We start from the raw sequence: 16,482 nt of genomic DNA, 5'->3' as shown, positions 1-16,482 counted from the left end.
GCCCTGTGGGTCCGCCGTGCCTTCGTGCCCCTTTAACGTGCGGGCATTGCTCGGAGGTGGCATAACCTCGAGCGAAGCCACGGTGTGGTGCGGTCAGTCAGACTTTATCGCTGTCGCCCAGTTCACAGGCTCTGCCTTCGGATCCGCCGCCATCTGGCAGTATGAGTCGCTCAAGTCGCGGGTCCAGACCTATTTTGAGGAAGCCCGAGCAGACTGGTTGGATAAAATGCGGCCGCAGAAGAGGGGGGACTTCAGGAAGCAGGTACGCGGTACCTGCAGCTGCCTGGCCTGGCCGCACACGCGTGGGTCCCAGCCGCAGCACAGGACACGGCTGCATCTTCCCTCTGGTGTAGGCGCATCTGCCGCACCGTTTGTACAACACATACAAATGGGGGCAAACAGGACAAGTTACTTGGGGAAGTAATAGGTTCTTGGTAAATTACAGGAGATACGTTTCCTTACAGGAAAAACTGATAGAGTCAGTTCAAGAATACTGCAACCCACAGTACCACCACAACAAGTATACTGGAGAAAAATATTTTCTTCTAAAATGCAGAGAGGAGAGGTCAGGAGTAGTAGTTCATATATCTAAACTAGATATCCCTTTTACTTTTTCACTGTATAAAAGCATTGTTCTTTCTGTGTCTAAGTATTCTTAAAAGTGAACATGAATTCCCAAAGAGAGCTAGCTTAAATTCTGAACCTTAAGCATAAGATATATAAATGCGTTTCAGAAGCCAGAACATTAGATTTTCAGCCTTTGCTTCACAAATACGAGGGTTTAGAGGGCTTTTTTTCCTTTATGAAAGCTGACATTTACATGCAAATACTTTGGAGTTTGGGCAGTAAGAACATCAATATGTGCTGCAAGACATGTTATAAATTTACTTGACATCCTGAAAATACCAGTCATTTAGTTTTTAAGTGTATTTAAAACTAAACAAAACATGCATGTATTCTTATTGATGAGCATATGGGAGGGAATATCAGTTTGGGTCATCTGCCTGGTTGTGTCCCTTCCCAGGCTATTGTGCACCCCCTGGCTACTCAATTCAGGGGCAGAGTGAGAAATGGAAAAGGTTTTGATGCTGTGCAAACACTGTTTAGCAAAAGGGAGAACATTAATGTCTTACCAGTACTGTTCTGGTCAAAAACCTAAAACACAGCACTATGTATGAGCTGCTATAGAGAAAATGAACTCATATCCTAGCCAGTCCTAGCACAGCATGCTTTCTTGCTCAGTGTATATGTATCAACTGCAGGTAAGATTATGATTGCTACCTAAAATATTAAAAATTTTGGGTTTATACCTTTTTTTTTTTTTCTCCTTTAAAACCTGAAGGGGAAGATTGGTGATGAACTATCCAGAAAATAAACCAAAACTGCCCTGTTGTTAATAGGCTTAAATTCCCAATCCCGATCTTCAACTGCTAAGTTCTACTTCTAAAAGTTCAGGGTCTCCCAATAGCTTCTGAGGACATATACTTCTAGTATTTTAGAAAAATCATGTTTGTTTCAGTGTTTTTATACAGGAGAACTTTGTAGGGAATATGGGTATCTGTATCCTGGGCAAGAGAATCAAACAAAAAAAAAAAATGCAATGAAATTGCTACTTTGATATCAAATCGTGAATTATTTGTTTCATACAGCATCATTCCCCCTGCCTCCAACCTACAGATAATTTTTATGACATTGCCCCCATCAATATGGTTGGAGAGTCACTGAGCTATCAATATTTGTATAAAAATGATTCTGAAAGCTGAGGAAGGGAAAGGGGGGTGAAACTTGTCTGTGGGCTGACTGCGCTCAAAATAAACTTTTTCAGGGGTTTTAAACTTGGAGGAGGGCTGGGTGAGCTGGACGCAAGGGGGAATGGATTCCACATCTTGTGAGCCACCTCTGCAAATGTGACCCTGGCACAAAAGTGGAATCTCTCAAAGGTGGGTGGTGTGATGTTAGCCAGCATTAGGGTGAGGCTTAGTCGAGGCAGGGTTTATGCTAACTTTAGCTAATCTGCTGAAGTAAGCATTATGGGCTAGATCCTTGTTTAGTACAAGCAGAGGTAAACCCATGGAGTTGTGTAAAAGGATAGAACCTCATTCTTTTTGAGGAAACTCTTCAGCTATGATGAGGTATTTTATGAGAAGGAGCATAGATAACTATCCTTGAGTAAGGAAATGAAAAGCTAAACCAATCAGAAACAAGAAAGTTTGAAACAGATTTACTTAACAGATTTCAAACAAATGCTTTCCAGTCTTAGCAAGGTAGAACCTTAATGACTGGTTTTGAAATGGCAAATACTTTGCAGTGGCATTGATGTACAATGATTCTGTTTCAGGTTAACAGCTGGTGGAATAGCCTGACTGAGGGTCAGCGGACTGTGACAGGTTTGTGTTAGCTTACAGGTAGAGAAATGTGGCAAACAGGTACAGTATGTTAAAACAGGTGGCTTTCACACCACGTTTAGGTTGTTAGGCACAAAGCATGTGTAAACTTACACCTGCGCATACACTATTTCCACTACACTTCCTTCACGCAAACTATTTTTTGTATGCATTTAAAAAAATTCCTGTGTATCTGTGTGAGAGAGTGTGGAGGATTAGCCACAATTCTCTCCCAGCAACATTTTTCACAGGAACTGTGAAAACCAGCAAATGTTTTTAGAAGGACAGATGTATATATTCCACTGATATGTGGAATAAAATGCCTTAATAGTTGCTTCTTGTTTGCAGCACGATGCATGTAAAATAACAAAGAATTTCCTCGTGAGCCTTCCTTTGGTTAAGATGTAGTTTTGGTTGGTTGGCCTAACAGCACTTGAAATCCCCAAGGTAAACGTAATGTATGGAGAGAAACTGATGAGAACTTGATTCAAAGCCAAATAAAGTAGCCGAGCCATATCCACTGTTATATATTCTACTTTAAGTATTTACTGAACTTACACTAGCAGGTTGTTAGCATAAGGTTACTTAAATGCTATTTCTATGTCATTTACTTTTCTACAGAAACATTGTAAAAAAAAAAAATTCAACCAACTTACTAGCTCTTTGAAAAGGTGACCCCCAGCCTAAGAACAGATTGAGTAAGTGCTGTATGATTTGGGCAAAAATAATCTCAGGCCACTCAATTAGTAAGTGCTGTCACAAGTTTTGTGTAGTGCTTTGAATTGCTTTTCAACGTGCAAGCCAGGATACAGAAACAAATACATACTGGTGCAGGGTTGGTGAAGATGCCACATTCTGTAGTCTCTAGAGTGTTCCTCAACGTCTAGGTGATCTAACAAGCAATACAAATTCCAAGTTGGTGAACCCTAACCCATTCAAATGCTTAGCCTTGATTACTTTAAGTTCTGTAATATCTTGGTTTAGCATGCAGGGAAAATACTTCCTCTAGTAAGAGTATGACACAATAGAATAGAGTATTGAAAAGAGAGTTCTAGTGGCATTTTTGTTCTAGGACTTGTATATCAGTTTTTCACAGTTCCTACAGTTTGTTGCAATCTTCAAATATAATTATGTGACATCTACCATGATGTAAAGGAATCACAATTATTTTTCCCCCCTAATGTTTCTAGCAGTTACAAAACATTTTAAACACCTAAACACTTGGATAAAAACAGAGAAGGCACTTTAACCAAGAAACAATACGTATCACTGTGTTTCTAATCATTTACATTCTTACTTAAGATCACAGTAAATATCTCTGAAGTAAAAAAACTATCTCCCTTAGCAATGCCAACTTAACTTTTTATGCTTGATCTCTAAACAGTATCTTTACAATTCCCTCAAAACAAAGCTCCCCCAAAATGGACAGGATGTGTAATGTGGGTTTCTATGGTTCCCCTAGTCTTCTCCATGTGCGCTTAAATCTGCATCCTACTATGCATCAGATTAGCTACTTCTCTCCAAATGCCACCAAAGAGGCAAGAAATGGGACCTCTTGAGCTGGCTCTTGTTTCATGGGTTCTGCATTTGAAGCTGCAACTTGAATGTCTTCAGTACACGTTTTCTGGACTGTTGTATTCGTTACACTGTATGTTTGAACAGTTGCAATTAAGCATCATATTTCTGAAAGACTTCCACTTTATAAATGTGGCTTTCAGCATTTTTCTTTGCCTTTTCTAAACTTTATTGTAAGAAGTGGATACTGCTTTAAATGAAATAGTGAAGGAAAAGTATGTTTCTTACAAGTTTTGAATGCTTGCTTACAGTCAGCATTACGGTATGTTACATTCATAATTTGCTTTTCTACTTTTTTCCCTCCTCTTAATAGGTATTATAGCTGCAAATGTCTTTGTATTCTGTTTATGGAGGCTGCCTGGTACACGACGGTTTATGTTTACATACTTCACCTCAGATCCATCTTCCAGTAAGTGAACAGTAATTTGGGTAACTTTTCTACACTGTGCTGTAATAGAACCTCTAATTATACTGCAGAAGCTTCAGCTGGTGCATGGCTTACTTGTAGCTCCATTACCCATACGCCTCCTCAGTCATGCCCAAACACATCATTCTGTCTATACAGGACATGATTTGAGGGGAAGGAAGTTAGAAGTAACAGATCTGATTTTCAACAACAAAGAAAACACTGGTGCTTATGTGAATATTGTAATGTCAAAACTGTTGCCTGCTATCTGACCTTTTACTGCATTTAGTAGGATGCAGCTCCTGCCTTTGTAAAGGTGAAGATAAGATAGAGATACAGCCCCTCTCCCAGTGATATCAAGCTGTACAACAGAATGCAAATCATGCCACTCTTTGGGAAGGAGCAAAATAAATTGTACTATGCGATGCCATTCAAAAAAGAGACTCAAATGTAAGCCCCACCCCGCCCTTTAATATTCTGTGGGATGCAGATAGAAGTCATCAGTCACATGCATGTGCGCTTCCATCAATAGACAAGTGTTAGTCTGTATGTCATGTACGGAGTCCTTGTTTCAAAGCTGTGCTTTGAGTCACATAATAACAAAAACCTAACAAACTCACAAACTTGGCTTTCACTGTGTGTGAAATGTTTTGAAGAGGTTAAGGAAAGTAAGTTACCAGTATTTAATGCAGAACAATTAGTTGGTAGAGAACAAAATTAAAAGGATGAGACAAATGTGCATTAGGAGAGTACCTTCTGTTGTGCTCTTAATTTCTGCTGAAAAAGTGGAAACTCAGCCAATTCCCCACAGACATTCCAAAGTTAAAAGCTGGTGTCCACATCTGAGTATCAGTCACTCCAAACACTCCGGTTTTAAGTAATGTTGACCTTCAAACCTGCTAATTGGCACTTTCAATGCTGCTGTTCCAGTGAGGAGAGCTAGTAGCTTGTTTTCCAAAGAAAGGTAGCTTTTCTTTGAGCCCATCTCTGTAGCAAAATAATTTTATATAGGTGCTCATATAATACATTAAAGATCTTTCACTATATACGTATACAAAATCTCTTCTTTCCAAAGCATAGGAGATATTACATAAAGTAAACGTTTTATATGAAATATTCCCCAGTAAGTAATTAAGACTTTCTAAAGTAGCTGTTTGTACAGCTTACATATCTCTCGGGTATATGTTGTCCCTTTCAAAAGGTATTATGTGGAATTTGAAATATTTTACATTTCTGGGTTTATTACATAGGTTGTATTTGAGAATTCTCAGCATTATTAGCCTGTAGTGTGTCTTGATAGTCTGTATGACATGTAAGTTGAAGCAAATTAAAACCCTGACTTCCTTTCTGCATTAATTGTTTTTTCTCTTGTAGGAGCCCTGTGTTCTCCCATGCTGCTCTCTACATTTAGTCACTTTTCTCTATTCCACATGGCAGCAAATATGTATGTTTTATGGAGTTTTTCCAGCAGCATTGTCTCTCTTCTGGGATGCGAGCAGTTCATTGCAGTGTATCTTTCTGCTGGTAATGTTAAATATATATATATTCACAACACTTTAAATATGTTTTCATGCAAGTAAAGTGTGTGCATTGTAATAGATACATGACAGTTAGCCATTGCTCAATCCTATTTTTCCATTGCTTTATACTAATTGCACTACTTAGTTGCTGTCATACAGAATTTTGATGGGTTTAGTTTAGGATAGTTAGCTTTAAAATACCATGAAAATACAAGTAGTTGGTTTTAATTCATCCTTAGCTACCAAAATAAAATAGCTCAATACAGACTAGTGACAGTTTAGATGGAAAAGATGACAATTGATGTTTTAAAAAAACAAAACCAACAGCCACCACCACCAAACAAGAAATCCCACACCACCTGTAGTAGCTTCTTTAGGGAGATGTTGGGATAACAGTTTTGTACTTTCGGATGCTTGTCTGCATTACTGGCATTGTTTCCAATAGTAATTTTTCCTTTCTAGGAGTTATCTCCACTTTTGTCAGTTATGTTGCTAAAATGGCCACTGGAAGGTTTGAACCATCACTTGGAGCTGTAAGTATCTTGGCATATATCTCAGGAGACGTTATACGGTCTCTGAAGCCATTTTCAAAGCCTGCTGTATTTTTTAAACTGTTTAAAAGCCAAGAATATATTTGGGATAATAGAAACTAGGAAGGTTTACCAAAACCAAGTAACCAGGCAGCGATTCCTGTGCAAGAACATGCCAATTCTTCAAATATGTTAACTCTGTTGCAGCAGGAGCCCAGAACTAATGCCACTTAATGCTTGTAAATGAGTACTTAACAGCAGGACCTCTTGTCACTGAGCAGGTAGTTCAGTTTTATTAACTTATTTCATAAATGTTATTTCATTATTTGTGTATCAGTCTTCTCTAATTGAAAATAGAGACAATGTAATCAGACAGTCAAAACTGGCATGTGATACTAGTGGAAGTTGTCAGGCATGCCATGCAGAAAGGGCAGCACTCCTGCCAACAGTCTCACAGAAATGAGGCAGGCTGAGGAGGTGGTGTGGCTGTCTGTTCTTTACAAGTATTAACTTGCTATAAGTTAAAGGCAAACCTTGCCATTTGCCAAGTTTTAAAGGCTTCTTAACTTACTTTACTAAATAATGTTGATAAAAGCTAGCAGTTATATTCTTATTTTTCAACTGGAATGAAAAACCTGTTGAATTGTCCCAAAGTTAGAATTTTGGCAGCGCTGTCTACATATTGTCCCTTTATCTTACGAATAAACTATATCTGAAGCAAGTTAACTTCCCATTAGTCTTACTGATCTGAACTTACTGAAATTGTTAGACATTGCATTAGTTTACTGTATTCACAGCCTTTTCATTGAGATATTTCATGGATACAAAAAGCCCATGGTCAATTTAGTACAGACCAGGGAATTGCTCATTTCATTGACAAAAGCTTTTTGTCCCTGTCCATCTGTTATTTCCCTTGTTTTGGTACAAGCTTCAGAATGATTCCCTTCATCCGAGATGTCTGTGTTTGATTAATGTGTTAAATTTCTAGGGTTTACTGGGAAAAAAGCACATTAACATAATTTGTTATCTTAAAAATTGGGCTGCATTTGAAAATAAAAGCCAAAAGGAAAATGGGTTCATGTGCAGTAAAAGAAATTTTCTCTTATGTAACATCTCTGCTTACTGTCTTGTATTTTAATGTATTTGCAGTCAGGAGCTATAATGACTGTCCTTGCAGCTGTATGTACAAAGATGCCAGAAGCAAAACTAGCCATCATATTTCTTCCAATGTTCACATTTACAGCAGGAAGTGTAAGTGCCTTTGAATTTTAAAGCAGTCCTGCTTCTAAAACATTTTCCCCATACCTCTTCTCTCTACCTCCTCTGCACATGCGTCCTTCATTTGTGTTTCCAAGCTGTTAAATTTGTTTTGAAAGAGAATACAGATTATGGAAGTCCTGGAGACTGAATTGTTGCAGCCTAGCACAATCATTGCACAAGTGTATAGTGACTTTAGAATTGTCCTAAATTCCATCCTCCATGGATGGGATGTTTCAAATCTGATACTCAGAAGTGAAAGAATTGAGGAGGGACTCGGGTTCACCTGTCTGAGGAGGCGTGCATACACATACTGTTCTTTCAGATGGGCGATATTTTTTATAGCAGCTCTTGCTACAGGCTAATCTAATATCAATATGCTCTTTTTGAAGAAAAATGTATCAGGGTGGGAAAAACAGAATTTCACTTCTCAAGGGAAAAAATATTCCAATCCTGGAGGAATTCTTGCCTCCTTGTTTGGAATACGCCTTTCCTAGAATGGTTTGGTACACTATTGAGGCTTTTCTTCACGCGTAGTGTTAGGACTTGTTGTTTCATGAAGTTCTTTTAAGCACATCCACTGCCCCATTTAAGAAAAGCTTCTCATGTGTATCTTGACCTGCCTTAATGAGTTAATCATCTTTGGTCCACTGCTTAAAGTTGTTTCACTGTTTTACTAAAGCACTTAAGCTTTGTTGTTTCAAGATAACGATTTAATATTTTTGGGAAGTGAAGCTTACAGATTTAAACAAGCGTTCTTGGATGCAGCCTTCCTGGTTTTCTTGTACTTCGGCTTGAGTAGACCTGGGGTTTTTGCTGCTACCCTTTAATTGTATCTCTCCTAAAATAGATGGCCAGGATAGAAATACTGGCAGAGCCACAGAGCACATTGCCATGAGGAAGTACTTACTGAAACAGTAAAACAAGAACAGCATTGGCTGCTGCAGCATAAATGTTGGAATGATTTTAGCCCTACTCTATAATTGCATTTCTAAACCTTATGTACTAGGTTTAGATACTTAGGCTGCCTTACATATACTGTATTGGTTTTTAAAACAAACAAGCCAATGTAGCAATAGAGCTGCTATTCTAAGATATACACTTAAGGAAAGAAATCCTAATTAAAGTAACATTTCATCGTAACATTAAATCTGTTGGTCTTTTTGGAATGAGGCACTTAGTAAAATTTTGCATAATTATAGTTTCAGTGGTTTGTGTCTCCCAAGGATGGTGCACCATTGCTTATGCACTTTCCAGCCATGGAGCTGTTCAGTATCATCCTCATTTTCTACCTTCCAAGAGATTTGTCATCTAGGAGAGCATGATGACCAATTTAGATGAGATGACAGGGCTGCTGCCCCATATGTGCCACCCACTGGAGGGTTGTTTGGGAGGTCAGATGCATGTAAATCTAAGCTATGTCAGAATTAGTGAATGAGAATGTTGCTATTATGTGTTTTGTGGTGTCTTTTATACTGTGCACTCTTCCAGATAACTAAGTAACTTCCTTTTTTTTTCCTTGACCCAAGTTTGGATTATATGTGTAGCTTTAGAAGTGAAGATTGGAAGAGACCAAGTATTTGAAAAGGACACATTCCTACCCTGCACTATTCTGCAGCTGCTCATGTCTGTATTTTGACAGTCTGTATTTTGACAGTTAAGGACTGAGTCTGTTTTAAAACAATTTGGTTTAGGTTTTGTTTGGGTAGGGTGAGTCGAAGTGGTTTTTTACAGCAATTGCTCTGATATAAAATTCACGGAATGTGTTTTGATCCCAAATTTTTGCTCTGTGCCAGAATAGTAAACTCTGTTATCAGTGGCCAGTTTATACTGTGACTGATCTGTCCATTCCATGTTCTATTCCTTTCCAGGCTTTAAAAGCCATAATCGCATTTGACTCTGCAGGACTTGCTCTAGGCTGGAGACTTTTTGACCATGCTGCACATCTTGGGGGAGCCCTCTTCGGGATGTAAGTCTATTTATGAACTTCTGTTTCTTTCATATTTAAATTCATCCTAATTTTTTCCTCTTTACTTCCTCTTATCTCTCTTTCTTTGAAGATTGTCTTAAGTAGCACTGAAGACAACTCACTGTTGTCCTTGAGTGCTATAAAATTGTGTAGAAAATGCTGCTAGTCAGTGCTTAGAACTGAAAGAATTGAGCTGAACTGCCTTAGAATGATAGATCAGATGTCACATTGTCCTGTCACTGTAACCTGGGCTGTTTGCCTCTGTCCTGCTCTCCGCCACGCATTGAAGAGAGTCACAAGGCAGAAAAGATTCTCACAAAACACAGCATGGACAAATTAAAGTAACTTCAAACAGCTAAAAAAATTTCTTTGTCCAAGTCTTTTTTGCTTTAATTGCCCATTCAGAGCTACAGTGTTAGTATAAGCTCAGGCCAAATTCCTTTGAGCAGCCTCCACTGCTGTGTGTTGCTGCATAGTCTTTGTGTGGAGCCTTCCAAATTGGAAAGAACTACTAGAAACAAGTTTGTAGGAAACAGTTCTGCATTGTTACATGTTTGAACTACATTACCTAATGAGTTTTTCCCTTCTGCCCGATTGAGGTGGTGTCAATTTGCACACTTATTGCTAAGAGCATTTTTAAACATATACGTAGGCATTTTAAAAGCCTACCTGAGATTTAACTAGGCCAGGCAAAGAACAGGTGGGGAACACTTTTTGTTTTGGTCTACAAACTGGTTTGCCTTTCTTTGCTATTGAGTTGTGCTGCAGTCTGCTTTTCTCCCCTTCTCTGGCATCACAACTGCATCTGATATAGTCTTGCTGATCCGTAACTGATCCATTTCTACCATGACATATCTATATCAGCTTGTTCTTTGTTTACAGATTCACATATTAAAATAAGATAGCAGTTGCAGTAAAAATTGTCTTGAGTTGACAAGGTGAGGAAGATACGTTCTACCTATATGTTCTACTCTGTGATCATTTTGGTTTCTTCATCCTAACACAGGGCCTCTCTTTAGAACATACGTTGAACAGCCGAAGTATTTTCTATATGTTGCCTCACAGACAATTGTCTGCTTTGGAAAGATGTAAGATTTATAGGAATAGCCTGTTTATCCAGCAGTGGCTGATAGAAAATTGTTACTCAGGACTCAGGAGTGAAGTTAGACTTGTGGGAGAACTTTCAACCTATTTCCATGCAGTTGCTTCCCCTCCCACTTCTCCACCATAACCACCCTTGCTGAATCACTTATGTTGCTATTCATATGTCAAGATGCATAGTTCTCTATGAATATAAATCAAGCTAGAACACTTGGATAGATTAAATCCTCATCAAGATGTTTATAGAAGAAAATGTTTTGAATGGAATGTGGCTGTTCATTATGGGGCAGTTGTATTTACATAAGAAAAATTTACTCGGTGTTGTCAGTCAACATTAGCACAAGCAACAGAGACTGTTTTAACAGTCTCTTAAGTAGAAATCATGAGAGCATGAAAGTGAAGGCATGAAAACCAGTTATTCTCAGGACTGAGACAAGCAAGAACACAAAAGTTAATTATGAGGAGTCAGGAGAACAAGTGGCTTACCTGCCACTGACACTTTTCCAAGAGTGGCTTACTGCCATGGTTTATCTTGCCTCCTATACTTTCTAGGAGTAGAAATGCCTACAGGCATTTCAGTTGCCTGATTTTAGTGATCAACCTGTTCTCAAATACAGAGAAAAGTTGCTGTTAGTTTTAACTAGTATTTTCTTTCTCAGGTGGTACGTGACTTATGGCCATGAGCTCATATGGAAGAACAGAGAACCACTGGTGAAAGCGTGGCATGAAATGAGGATAAAGAACACAGGAAAGGGAGGAGGTGGAAGATCTGACTGATTCCAGTCCTAGAGATTCTTTGTGCCCAAGTGGTATATTACTTGAAGACATGGGATTGAATTGGTTTCCTGCTACTCCACATTAAACCTCTAAGGAGCTGAAGCTTCTAATGTAAATTACAGTTACAAAAATGCATATCAGTAGAAAACGAACTCTAACAAAGGTGGAACAATAAAGGTTTTTATCCTGTTGCTTTCAGAGGTAATAGTCAGTGTTACATTTTTTAAATGAGAAATACATATTACTAAAAGCTTTCCAAGGAAGTGACCAAACTATCTGTTCAAAAAGGTTCAAACTGGGGCACAACTGATTCATACTTAGTAAAATTAAGTTTCTCAGCTTTAAAAATGGGTATGAATCGTGCATCCCCCTAATGCACACTGAACAACACTAGCTGCTCTCCTAGTAGGCATGCTTTAGGCAGCTTGGACTCAACATCAGGGTAAATGTGGTGAAGTGCAGTGGTCTTTATTGCTGGCAAGATTAAATGAGGTAAGCCAATGATCTCTATTGATTTTAAACTTGAAATACATGAAGCAATACTGGATTGTTTGCCAAAGCTTACATACTGGTTAATGGTACAGCTTTATTCATTCTATGATTGTATTTATCAGCTGTGGCTTATTGAGTTTGGGGTTTTCATTTCTATCTGATTCCAAGATGCTGTCAAGTCTTGTTAGAATTTACTACAGTGGTATCTTTTTCATAATTACATGCAGTGGAAGAATGTCTTGTAGTGTGATTTTGAATGTTTTACTGTGAGTTATACTGCTAGTACTTTCTTTATTCTTTCACTGCATTAGTTTCTGGGTTGGGTTTGTTTTTTGTTTTCTTTAATGTTGTGCTATATTGCTAATTCTAAGGTTTTTCAATGTACTTCAAAACCTTAACATTTGGTTAAGAATGTGCCAGTTCTATTAAATAAGCAGCTACAGCAAAAATAGATTAGGTGCCTTAGTAAAGGGTAGTACCATGACCAATGTTCCTATTGTACAAATAAAAACAACTGGATTTTGGGTATGCTGCTACCCTCTGCCTGTCCTGCAAGAATGACTACCAAACCCCTCGCAAAGGGCTGGGGAGTCTGCCCAGATCCGAGCTGGTGGGTTCAAACCCTTAGCTCCTGCGTATAGGCCATATTAGTCATTCCAGGTAGACTGACTTGCCAAAGAACATGTTTTTGTAAGACGCAAAGTTGCAACTCTACTTGATAACAGTGCCTTGAAGAAAATGATTTTCAGTAAGGGCAAGGAAGACAGAATGCTAGAAGGCTCCAGTCATAATAAATGATAGAGTACAAAATTGCTGTAAACTCAATTACTGCCAAAGGCCAATGCTCAAGTCTCATATTTTTTTCCACCCTTGGAAAAATGAGGCCCTTGAGGATTTGTTCCTTAAGTGCCTGTCGACTTAAACACTTGAAAAATGAAGAAGTTTGAGTCTCTCATACACCTTTGCTCTGCTCCAGAAGCTGTCTGGCTGTTTCTAACCTGTTACCTCGCCAATCCTCAGGACAAGCACAGCAGCTTTTAGGGCTTCAGTCACAGTGCAGCCCTGCCTGCAGCAGAGAGAGGGCACCCGAACCTGCAGCAAGAAGCTGCTGCCAGCAGCAGCAACAGCAGCCACCTCAGCAGCATCAGAAGATAGCCACTGAACAGGCTTATCATAAGGGAGTATTTCATGCCAGAGCAGCTCAAAAGCCACAGCTCACAATATTTGCATGTTGATCTCAGACGTATTTAATGCTTATCTGTTCTTTACCCACTTCCTTTTATTCCCCCACTTTCTCTTCCATGCATTACCTCTTGTCCACTCAACAGCCTACCTAGTCTATTCAACACTTCTTTCTTTTCTGAGTGTGTTTTAAAGAGATCCTGGTTGAAAGCAGGAGGGAGTAATAATGCAGGAAATCATGTATAAACCCTGAAGGATGTTACAATTTACAGGTCTAGAAGAATAAGCCAAGATTACAATTAAGTTCTTCACCATAGTAGCCAATGCCTACCTTAGAGCTTGCAAGTTATGCCCCTGTATTGCTTGCAGAGGGCTGGAGCTCCACTCATGGTCTGTTGGACCTGCTAAGGCAGCATGGTACTGCTGCACCCTTTTAGCCTGCAGGAAGGGTGCATTTTCAACATTTTCAGGCTGGCCCTTCAAAGGCAATGCCTGCAATTCTGCTGGCCTTTTAATGCATACGCTTCACCTTAACATTAGGCCTAACAGCCTTCTAAAGGCTGTTCAATACCTGAATCTTCCTTATTTATAGAAACCCTTGAGGTATTTAACATATGTACAAAGGTAACCTATATTCTCTGCTCCAAAAAGACTTTCAAACTGCAATAGGAAAGTCAACACTCAGACAAGGACTAGCCTGGAGTTAGAACAGCTCACTAGACTATATTTCTGGCAAGCAAGTGCCCTTCTTGCAAAATCTGGCATCAGTATACGCCAGTACCTCAGTATTTAGTCACACCTTTGAATGACAAAGAAATTGCAAGAATGAAAAAACAAACCCAGAAAAAAACCCCCAACAAAAATATCACCTAAACCAAAACTAACCACAGGGAAAGACTTCCCCCCCCCCTTTCCAAAGAGCTTATTATTGTGCATAAGAATACAATGTAGTAATTATGCAGACGCTTGGCAGAGACAGCAGCCAGTGTTTGCATAGGGAAATAGCAGTAAGTGTAAAGTCATGGTTAATTGTGTGGAGACACAATCCTTCACCCTTTGTCAATGGCTTTAAGAAAGCCTGCTGTGGCCTTGCCATGTTTAAGGGGTATTTAGTTTCCGGGTAGTGATCTGTTCTACTGAAACATCATTTTATTATTAGAACAAACTGTCTGCTGGAGGTTTCAGCCCCCATTCCTGGCAGCAACAGCTGCTTTGCTTTCTGATTTGATGGCTTTCCTTAGTCTTACTGTTGCAGTATTCCCACCCCCCTCCCCCAGCTTTTAATCATGATAAATCTCTTCTAAATGCAGACAAGTTCTTAATCTCACCCGGTGTCTCCTGGTTTCCCATTCCAAGCTAGCCTTTGTGCCAGCTTCATCCTACCAGCTCTGATGAGCAGCAGCTCTAAGCACTCACTCCCTGGTGCTGTAGGTGGGCTCCGAGACAAGCAGCGCCAGAGCTGAACTCAGTACTAGGAAGTGGCAGGCACAGGGAGTGCAGAGACACCCGATTTATTCTCGAATGCATTTTGCTAAGTCAGGCCTAGGAACAGGGATCAGAGCATCATTTGTACTGAGCCAGTACTGAGCGATGATAAAGCGGATGTTCTGTTTTCTCCCCTGACTATAAAGTCCGTTTCTGAAGCATTCTACACTTCACCCAAATCTAATTTATTTTTAAGAATTACTACATAGAGCAGAGTAGTTCGGGGGGGGGGGACCCCAAAAAAACCAACCACAAAAAAAAAAAAAAAAAAAAAAAAAAAACCCCAAAGAGCACAAAAAACTAAGAAATGTCTCCCTGAATATTCTTAAAAAGAACATTATGTTTGTAGGCTTTTCAGGCAGCATGCAATACCCCATATATTACTGTGTCAAGACTTCTGTGTGGGACCAGAAGTGTTGTTACCTGGAATTTGAGTCTCCCTGCCCTAACCAACAGTCATGGGGAGCAGGGGGGAATCAAAACTGCCAGTAGCATCAGCAAGTGCCAAATCAGACGCTTAGGACATCAGAATTTTCTTTCTATCCTTTGACAAATGCGTTTCAAAGAGAAGTCGAACAGTCAAGGAGAGGTTCTGCCTCAGACAATACCTGCATTTCCAGCCCTCCTCCCCACCAGAGGCAGATGCAAACCTGGACTGAAGCCTGAGGTGCGAATACACTACAGATACAGGCTGATCAGCTGAAATAAAGCAGTAAATCTCAGCTTTTCAAGTTCCATTGCCTAATTAATTTCTTCTTATCTCATCAGACAGCCACCTGTAACTAGATTATTACATTCTGAAATAAAGTAACTGTCAAGTTAAATAGATGATTTTTAATAGGTGGCATCTCAGTTTATCTGCACTTCACTTTTACAGTCTACAGTGACCCGTTGAGAGACCCAGCTTCTTCCACACTAACCCACTGAGTGGTGAATTGCAGAGGAGCATTATGGCCTGTAGCCACTTACTACACAAGAAGCCAAATTTCAAAAGCCAGACTTAGCCCCAGTGTAATTCTGTCAGCTTTGGTGGTTTGTGACGGGTCTGTTTGGGTTTGAACCTGACTGTACAAAAGAAAAGCTCTTAATATCCAGTCTCTGGAAAACAGTAAATAATGTGGACCATACATTAAGATACATAACAGATGCTTGGGTCTTGGTCAATAGGTAGTATTTTAAAAGTGAAGTGGTTAAACTGTTAATGTAAGTGGAGGAAGAGATGGGGTGTTGAGAGGTGGGGGTTTTCGTAGACAGCTATTGGAAACTAACATTGCAAAGCTGCTATTTCTCATCCAGATCACTTATTTTATAAGCATCAGCTTTCACATAAAAATGCTTTCTCTAATCAGAGATGGTGATGGCTAGATTGAATTGCATTTATTGACTTCTTACAAGGGCCTGTAGGGACAGGACAAGGGGGAATGGCTGTAAGCTGACAGAGGGAAGATTCAGATTGGACATTAGGAAGAAATTCTTCCCTGTGAGGGTGCCCAGAGAAGCTATGGCTGCCCCATCCCTGGCAGTGTTCAAGGCCAGGTTGGACACAGGGGCTTAGAGGAAGCTGCTCTAGTGGAAGGTGTCCCTGCCCGTGGCAGGGGGTTGGAACTAGAGGAGCTTACGGTCCCTTTCAGCCCAAACCATTCTATGATTCTATAATGAAGCAGTGCTACCCAGCTAGAGCAGAGCAGTATTCCATGCCTGTGCCTGGATACGCTGCGGAGCTCCCCGGGCGCAGAGCGGGCTCCTAACGCACCGAAGGCAACATCCCGACTCGGAGGCGCACGGGGACGGGGAAGCCGGCGCC

The 16,482-nt window shown here is 39.9% G+C and overlaps 1 protein-coding gene across 1 annotated transcript; it reads left to right on the top strand.

Annotated features, from left to right (window-relative positions):
- The first annotated feature begins 107 nt into the window (after window positions 1–107).
- Window positions 108–11,716, top strand: PARL (presenilin associated, rhomboid-like). Its single transcript, XM_010015539.1, has 9 exons — window positions 108–262; window positions 1,826–1,940; window positions 2,339–2,426; window positions 4,273–4,368; window positions 5,740–5,889; window positions 6,348–6,418; window positions 7,565–7,666; window positions 9,544–9,641; window positions 11,402–11,716. The coding sequence occupies exons 3-9, from the start codon at window positions 2,414–2,416 to the stop codon at window positions 11,517–11,519; spliced, it is 648 nt and encodes a 215-aa protein (XP_010013841.1). The 5' UTR covers window positions 108–262; window positions 1,826–1,940; window positions 2,339–2,413; the 3' UTR covers window positions 11,520–11,716.
- Window positions 11,717–16,482: the final 4,766 nt, after the last annotated feature.

The sequence above is a fragment of the Nestor notabilis genome, unplaced genomic scaffold (genome assembly GCF_000696875.1).
Source record: "Nestor notabilis isolate BGI_N333 unplaced genomic scaffold, ASM69687v1 scaffold11310, whole genome shotgun sequence".
NCBI lineage: Eukaryota > Metazoa > Chordata > Aves > Psittaciformes > Psittacidae > Nestor > Nestor notabilis.
The sequence above is the reverse complement of the archived record's forward strand: the minus strand, read 5'-3'. Positions and strand labels throughout refer to the sequence as shown.

Excerpts from the sequence above, each read along its gene's own strand:
- PARL (XM_010015539.1), top strand. Across the intron at positions 4,369-5,739 it reads CACCTCAGATCCATCTTCCA|GAGCCCTGTGTTCTCCCATG; the intron begins GTAAGTGAACAG and ends TTTCTCTTGTAG. Across the intron at positions 6,419-7,564 it reads TTGAACCATCACTTGGAGCT|TCAGGAGCTATAATGACTGT; the intron begins GTAAGTATCTTG and ends ATGTATTTGCAG.